Source organism: Lipophrys pholis, assembly GCF_963383615.2.
Source record: "Lipophrys pholis genome assembly, chromosome: 9".
Lineage (NCBI taxonomy): Eukaryota > Metazoa > Chordata > Actinopteri > Blenniiformes > Blenniidae > Lipophrys > Lipophrys pholis.
This window is the reverse complement of record NC_137639.1, coordinates 11,744,959-11,753,013: the sequence shown is the minus strand read 5'-3', so window position 1 is coordinate 11,753,013 and position 8,055 is coordinate 11,744,959. Positions and strand designations below refer to the sequence as shown.

Sequence of the window (8,055 nt, the reverse complement as noted above, 5' to 3'; positions counted from 1 at the left end):
TGTGCATTTTAACTAGGCGCTTAATAAGATGTGAAAATGAAAGTTTACTCCCACAGACAGAAGTGTCAAAACATGCCAGGCTTACGTAATCATAGAGTGCTGATGTTTTTCCATTTAGAAAATATTGTTCTGTTCTTAAGCCTCAATGTATCACTGCAATCACATGACTTTATTTATCAACTTTGATAAATATGTGAAACTCACCACAAAATGAAAATAACAGCAGGTTAACCATAAAGACAGACACATTTTTTTTTTGTTCCATTTTATTAGGAAAGATCAACAAGCAGGCGGCATTGCAAAAATCATCACAAAAAAAACCCAAAAAAAGAAAATACAATAAACGTAGCTGAAACAATCACATTGAAAAAGCAAACTTATTTTTATTTCATTCAAGCAGCTGCATGTTTAATCTTCGATAGCTATAACTGTGTTGCTAATCAAGCCTTACCGTAAAAATGGATTATTTGCTTTAAGGATACCAACAGTGAAAAGTAACTTGCAATATATAGTAAGGAAGACTTTATTTGATTTTATACATACAAGATAAACAATAAATCCACCCAGCAGGTAGTGAGTGCACGCACACACACACGCACTGACATCCTGTAATCCACTCACAGCACCGCCGGGTCGCACAACATCAGCACCTTCACATCGGTGCAACTTCAGGACAAACACATCAAGCAGTACAAATGTCACCGAAGTTGTTTTCTCGTTTCGTCGATAATAAAAAATAGGAATCAGTGCTTCAGGTTGCAGAGTTTAGATGTTGAGTGGTTTGAAGCTGTGTGGTTTATGTGAAGTTTATGTGGTTTATGTGCCTGTACAGATCATTCATTTCCTCCTGGTTCATTTACCAGGATCACGTTTTAAAAATGGAGTTGAGAGAGGAAAGCCGCTGTTTGGCATTTGAGGACGTCATATATAGAAAAAAAGAAACATGATTCAAATCGGATCAAATGGTGCCGCTCATTAAAAACCTGTAAGAGCTTCAGTATAAAAACACGGAGCTCATCAGGGAGACTCAAAGTGCTTCTTTGTCTCACACAAAGTAGTAGTTATTTTTGTCGAAGGCCTGATTTCTTAATATTTTTCAACTGTTGGGAGTGACAGGCAATTAAAAAGTCTAATTCTTCAATGTCTCTATTACACTTCAATGTATTTTTTTAATAAAATGTTTTTTTGTTATTTTTACCCTAAATGTTTCATTTTCATCCTGATTTCTTAAATATAAAAGGAAAAGACGCGCCCCCCCCCCCCCCCCCCCCTGACCCTCAGATTTTCCCTCAGAGGCCTGACACACACTTTGAAGTCCACAGGTCGAGAATATACGGTGTGGGATCATTTTTAAAGTATGAAGCATCATTCAGTGACAAAACTGGACAAAAGTAATGAGATGATATTGGTTGTATACATGGTTGTTGACATGCCTGTAGATGAAGGACTTCACTCGCAGCAGCAGTAAAGGGGAAGTTTGCTCGATGTCAAACCGTCTGAAACACACGAGCCCTGCATGCGTCCGCTTCACACGCTCCAGCCTGGTCAGTTCCCGTCTGCGCCTGTGTTTTTGTGCATTTGTTTCTAAAGGGATCCCGCTCATCTTCCTGTCATTGAGTCTTCACTTTCTTGCCGTGGCTGCCGGATTCTCTTCTTCTGGGTTTGGTGGCGAAGGACCTGGTGACGTAATGAGATGGGGGAGCCTTTCAGCGAATGTGAGAACGGATCCAGGATCACTTTAATCTCTACGCTTACAATTGGTTCCCGTTTCTCAGCGAGGGAATGTGAGCCTGCAGCCTAAGATGTTAAGCAACGATCAAAAGGTGACGAGGTGTTCTTTAGTTCAACTGTCGGTGGTCCTAATGTTGTGGCCGATCGTTGATAATTTGACAATCCTACTTGCAGCAGTGAGATATACCTTCGATGTGCGAATGCTTTGCTTTGTTTGGGTGTTGTATCTCATTGAATGGCCCGTCCGAAGGCAAAGAATCAATACAACCAGTGTGTTTAAGCGAATGCTGTCATACCTTCGGTGGTAAAGGTAGAGGAAGAAGAGGAGCTCGTCTCGAAAGCAGGAAAGCTGGTGGGAGGAGGAGAAGGACGCCGAAGAGGAGAAGAAGGACGCACAGGAGCAGAGATCTGAAATGAGCGTGTTCACTCCCTGCCGGAGGAGGAGAGAGCGCTGAGCAACGATAGCTGTGTGAATGCTGAAACTACTCTGGGAACAGAAATACTCACCCGGTACATCAACACTGTCCCCTGCAGGTGACTCACGGACTTTAACTGATCCACAAACAGAAAATATTACTTTTGTTAAGTTACTTAAGTGAAATCTGGGACGCAACCAGAGCGTCTATTCAATAATAAATCCGTGACGGGGGGCCGACCTTGTAGTTGATGTAGAGCTGAGGGGCCATAGACAGGAAGCCGAAGGCATAAACCCCTGAGAGGACGAGAGAGGAGGAACGTTAGTACACTGAGAGTTAAAACACTTTGATGAAACTGACTGTTTGAATTTTTTTAATTTTTTTTGCATCTGTCTTATCGAGATGTAGTTATATCTTTTTAGACAACATTATTGTATTTTCAACTCTTCTTTGAACTCATGAGATTTGGATTCATGTTCTAAAACTCACCGGTCACGAGCGTGTTGATCAACCAGGAATAGTAACTGTTGAAATAAATAGAACAATTATATAATTCATATAGAACATTTAGTGTCGAAGCAATAATAAGAAGTACAAGTTAAGTATTTGCACTAGTGAAAAAATTAAGTATGATTTGACACAAACCAGCCATAACATTATGACTATTATTATGCAGGTAAAATGAACGACACAGATTTCCTCTTTGGCATCTGTTGGTTGGATGTAAAAAGGTAGCAAGTACACAGAATGGGTAGATATAGCGATTAGATAAAAGGTGAAGAGGGACCCGTAGTCATGGCTAAACATCCCAATGTGAGGTCTGTGGTCTGCATGGGTCAGCGCTCTATGTGGGGCCACACAACTCAACAGATGGGGCAATGAAGGTACTAGTCATTCGCTCTTATTGTTATTAGTTGTTTGCATGGCCGACGACCAGTCATCATAATGTTATGGCTGATCAGATAGACTTTGAGACGAAGTGTTAAAAGTATTTGGCGACAACATTCACATAGTGCGACGTGACAGAAAGTCGAGCGCCGATCAGGTCACCTCTTCTGACGTAAATAGGCCAGCGAGAAGACGGCCCCGCTGATACACAGAGGATAGACCAAGTAGGACAAGTATCTGGACGCCTGGGGTGAAAACCACAGACAAAGAGTTTTAAAATGAAATTGAACAAAGCCCGAGGCAGAGTTTACTAAGCGGAGCTGTAACGAGAGGAGACAGTGATACCTGTGCATCGTACTCCACCGTCTTCCTCTCTTCTTCATCCATCTTATTCACCTGAGCAGCAGGAGACACCGACAGAATCCAGATTAGAGTTTAAAACATACTTTTCTAATGCGAGAGCTCTGATGGATGCGCCGATTAGGAAAATTAGATTGTGTAAATCCATTAATACTCACATGAAACCTGCTGCTTTTGCAGTGCAGCTGGATCTTGAAGACTTTGAACACCTTCCACACCTGCAGAAATCAAGACCGGTGAGGCAACGCTGCACGTTCTGACATGTATTTGAACGGAGTAATGCCCAGTACCTCCACACACGCTCCCAGCCCCACAGGCAGCAGCACCAGCAGACTGGTCTCCTCCAGCAGATGGACGAAGATCAGCAAAGTGCTGAAACTACGCCACAGAACTGGAAACAGACAGACGCAGACGGCTCGAAGTGTCCCAGCCATTTCTCCAGACGCTGCCTCACAGCGGTGGATTGTTTACAGCAAATGTACCATTAAATAAACTAGCAACCCTGTAAGTGGAAGACGTGTGCGCCGGTTTTGCTGTGTTGTCGAACGATTACCTGACTTTCTGGACATTCCCACCATGCTTTTCTTTTTCCTCCATGAGCTGATGTCATTTTTCAGAGCCAGAAATTCACAGATGAGCTTTGAAAAAGCAAAAAAAAAAAAAAAAAGAATTATTGCAGATTTCTCCTACCGTACATGATCATGTCAACGTGAATATGGGAAGCTTTGTGACGTGTAGATTCTCACTTGTATGGCCGTGATAACGGCCGTCAGCACTAAAAGGTAGAGGTTGGATCCCACCAGAGTTTCTTTAATCTCATCGATATTGTTCTCGGTGAAGCCTGGCAACACAAGGGAGACTCAGCTCAAAATCAAGTCTTTTAGGTTTTCATGCAGGTCGATAAAACAGCAACAATATGACTCCTCAAGCACAATCCAAAACCCAATCTCAGATTTACAACTCGTGTCCTGTCTTGTCGGCTCACCGAACTGTCGCAGGGAGTAGACTATGTCCTGCAGATGGACCCAAAACCGGAATCCTCTCAGGGAGATTCCCTCGTAGGACACAGTGAGAGGGAGCTGAGCAGTGCTGCTGCTAATCTCCTGTCTCACACACACACACACACGCACACGCACACGCACACACACACACACACACACACACGTAGATTCATGTGCCGGTTTAAAATAAGGAGGAGAGTGTGTTGCACTTTGTGAGGATGAAGTTTCCGACCATGAGGTCTCTGACTCGGAAGTTGAGCTCGTTAACCAGAAGCAGTGGGAGGTAGATCATCTGTCCGCCATCGTGAGAGCTGCAACGAGAAGCAAAAACCCTCAAAGCGCAGACAGAGAAAAGATACCCTTTTTGCATTTTGAAGAATAAAACCAGTGGAGCATCAAAGAAAAAGAAAAAATCATAATCAGACTTAGGCCGATCACAACGTTTTTGGATTATAATTATATCTAAATATATAGATTAAATAAAGATTCACACGGTGAGAAATCAGTTGGTGGAGAAATTAGAACAAAGAAAGAAATACGACATAGTCTCACAAAGTTCAACACAGTCAGGAGTCCCTGATGTTTAGTTTTCAGCGTTAGTACTGAGTTAGTACTCGTCTGGTTCATGTGTTCTTCATGTTTGTTCTACCTTTACCAGGAGATAACGCTCTCATGTCCTCCTCTGTGCTCAGGTGTTCCTTGTTAATTCTCCACTCCCTCTCTGTGGGTTTCAATGTGTCGTCCTCGCCACCTTGACTCTCTCATGCAGTAACATCTCTAGTTTGTATCAAAGCCTCTTTTCAGAGCCCGTCGGATTTTGACCCGAGTCTGTTATTGACCTTCGGGTTATCCGTTTTCACGTTGCGTGATCTTACATGTAGCCACAACTGCCTGCTTGAATACAAATAAACTGAATAAACCTTCGTCCGCTTCCTGAGCCATGTGTTTGGGTCCTTTGTAACTATTTCCTTAAGTAGTTGAAAAGATAAATTACGATTAGAATAGATGGTGGCACACCCACAAAGTCATGTTCCTTACAAATGTGCTAATGGTTGGACAGATGGATTTGAGCCTTATTTCATAGTAACTGTAACAATAAAACAGTAAATTAATGTTTATTTGATAGCTAACTTTACAGCATATAGAAAGATAATTATATGTTTTTAGAAAGGTGCTTTAACAAGTACTAAATGAAGACATTATCAATACTTCAAACCAATCATTTTTGAATAACTTCAAAAAAATCCATAATAAATGGGAAGCCTGAAATGCTTTGGTCTTATTCTTCCATGAAGTGATTGGGTTTCTCTTCTTCTGGCAGCAGAGTTCAGACCGGAAGAGCAGCAGTGATAAAGCCGGAGTCAGCATCCGCTCACCTGGCTCTGACCTCCACAGCGCAATGTGACTTACACTCTCATGTAGCGTCGCACGTCACTGGGAAGCCCCGCCTTGCTGAAGGTGAAGTCCTCCGACATCAGGGTGATTGACAGGTGAGGTCTCCAGTGGGACACCGGCTGCTCAGATCTTGGACCGGGGCCCTGGAGGAGTCACACAAACACATTTTAATGTGGGCGAAATCTGGCAGCGCTGTGCAGACGAGCGAGCAACACCGCACCTTGTGTGTGTCCTTCTGCCCCTCCGAGGGTGGAGGGGGGAGGTAGGTGGTGAGCTGAGCCGCATAGTGGACCTCTCTGCTGTCCTCCAGCGGCGAAACGCCGGCTTTGTGGACATAAACGACCGCGAACAGCGAGCCATTCGCCCGAGTCTCCTCCGGCAGGGACACGTTCACCTGCCTACAGTCAGAGGAAACGCTCCAGGTTCAAAATACAACAGAGAGATCCAGCTGTTTATGTAATAAACACTCGCGTAATGCTTAACCTGGGCTGGAGGTAAAGAATTACAAGACTGTTGGCTAGTTTGACATTATTTTACACAAACCTACATCACTTCCACACATTTAAAACATACAGGTTACTGCAGAGTATTTGCACAACTTGGATCAAAATTCCACATTTTAATCTGCAGCTGTGTAGCCGAATGGTTTATTCTTTCAATAAAAATTTTTTTTTAAAATCCTGCTTCATATCTATAATTGTTGCCAAAAAAAATTATCTTTTTTTTTTTATTCACTTTGTTATAGGTATCTGATTAAGGTAAACTTATTAACATGTCTAGCACTGACAGCGTGATAAAATGCAGTTAAAAAGTAACTGATAAGTTGTACTTTTACATTTGTGTTGTATTAACTAACTTAATGAATTGGGGCTAAAAGAAAGTACCTTATCATTTTATTGTTCTATGTGAGGGAGTCAATGATGACATATTATTTTCATAAAATACCCGCCATTTTGCTGCTGCCACTGTTCAAAAACAAGTGTAGTTAAAACCTTTGCTGACTGACATATTGATCACAGATGAAGCAACAGTCCAAACCCACCTCTTAAAGGTAGAGTGAGGGTCAAAGTGGTCGATTTTCACCTCGAGGTTGAGTGGGCTGTTGTCTGGCACAAGACATGTAAAGACGCTCATCTGAATGAAAGAAAAGAGATGGGAAGTCTATCACAGCTGAATCTGAAGAGGTGATAGAGCAAACAGAGAGACAAAAACACTAACTACTCTCACACACACACACACACACACACACACACACACACACACACACACACACACACACACACACACACACACACACACACACACACACACACACACACACACACACACACACACACACACACACACACACACACACACACTCATGTTCACACCTATTGGCAAAAAGCAATGATCAGAGAGAATGTGCAAACTCCAAATGGCCTCTAAGCCTGGAATCAGAACAGTTACACCACCTCCAGCTGTTTTCCATATTTGAAATATCATTCAATTGTTACAAATTTGAAAAAAGATAATGATATTAACATGTGAAACTCATTTAGTTTATTTTCATGCTTGAGCATAATTGAGTTAACTGCACTGACAACATACTTTATACTACAGATTATTTTAAATAGATGTATCAACATGATCAGTCTGTATTTAATGGTTCCATCTTACTAAAATCCAACCACATCTGTGTGAAGTGACTAAACAGGCTGCAGTCTCAGACAGCTGTTTTGTCATAACCCTCAGTCCCTCCAGGCTCTGGGTCTGGTGAAGGAGCCGGGCCTGCACGGACCTGCAGTCTGGGTCTGGCCGTCAGGTAGGAGGTGATGCACGGCTCTCCTCTGCCTCCATCGCAGGCTCTGGTGTTGAGGAAGCCGTACAGCAGCCAGGCGGTGTGCAGCATGTACACCACGAACACTCCGAGCAGCAGCTTGGCCAGCGAGCTCCTCCTCCCGTCGCCGCTCCCGTCGCTGTCCGCCGGCTTGGAGTAACACGACGGGAACATGGCAGCGGTCCACTAATTATCAACGAAACCGGGATTATAAATAAATATATGATCGTGGTGCAGTTTCAGATCAGAGCAGTGTTTAATTCGATGCCCCATCAAACCCACACGCTTCCTCCCAGAGACAGCATCCTTCCGGTGGTCCACTTCCAGAGGATGCTGACGCTGAGTGAGTAGACCTCCACTCTGCTCCAACCCACGTGTCAGCGTGACGTAGCGACGGCCGGGACCAGACGAACCCGGAATCATCTTGAGGTGTAACAATAATAAT

General features: G+C 43.3%; 1 protein-coding gene across 1 annotated transcript; it reads right to left on the bottom strand.

The window, feature by feature from the left end:
- Window positions 1–261: 261 nt before the first annotated feature.
- On the bottom strand, window positions 262–7,972 carry LOC308114220 (lipid scramblase CLPTM1L-like). The gene is made up of 17 exons (XM_080470921.1): window positions 7,572–7,972; window positions 6,834–6,925; window positions 6,012–6,189; window positions 5,807–5,934; window positions 4,629–4,707; window positions 4,381–4,498; window positions 4,142–4,236; window positions 3,949–4,033; window positions 3,686–3,786; window positions 3,554–3,613; window positions 3,381–3,431; window positions 3,198–3,280; window positions 2,637–2,671; window positions 2,388–2,443; window positions 2,239–2,283; window positions 2,028–2,161; window positions 262–1,677 (listed from the first exon to the last, which is right to left on the bottom strand). Exons 1-17 carry the CDS (start codon window positions 7,782–7,784, stop codon window positions 1,611–1,613), a joined length of 1,620 nt encoding a protein of 539 aa, XP_080327047.1. The 5' UTR covers window positions 7,785–7,972; the 3' UTR covers window positions 262–1,610.
- Between the last annotated feature and the right edge of the window lie 83 nt (window positions 7,973–8,055).

Excerpts from the sequence above, each read along its gene's own strand:
- LOC308114220 (XM_080470921.1), bottom strand. The coding sequence starts at position 7,784 with ATGTTCCCGTCGTGTTACTCCAAGCCGGCGGACAGCGACGGGAGCGGC. Across the intron at positions 4,237-4,380 it reads CTACTCCCTGCGACAGTTCG|GCTTCACCGAGAACAATATC; the intron begins GTGAGCCGACAA and ends TTGTGTTGCCAG. Across the intron at positions 4,034-4,141 it reads CCGTTATCACGGCCATACAA|CTCATCTGTGAATTTCTGGC; the intron begins GTGAGAATCTAC and ends GCTTTTTCAAAG.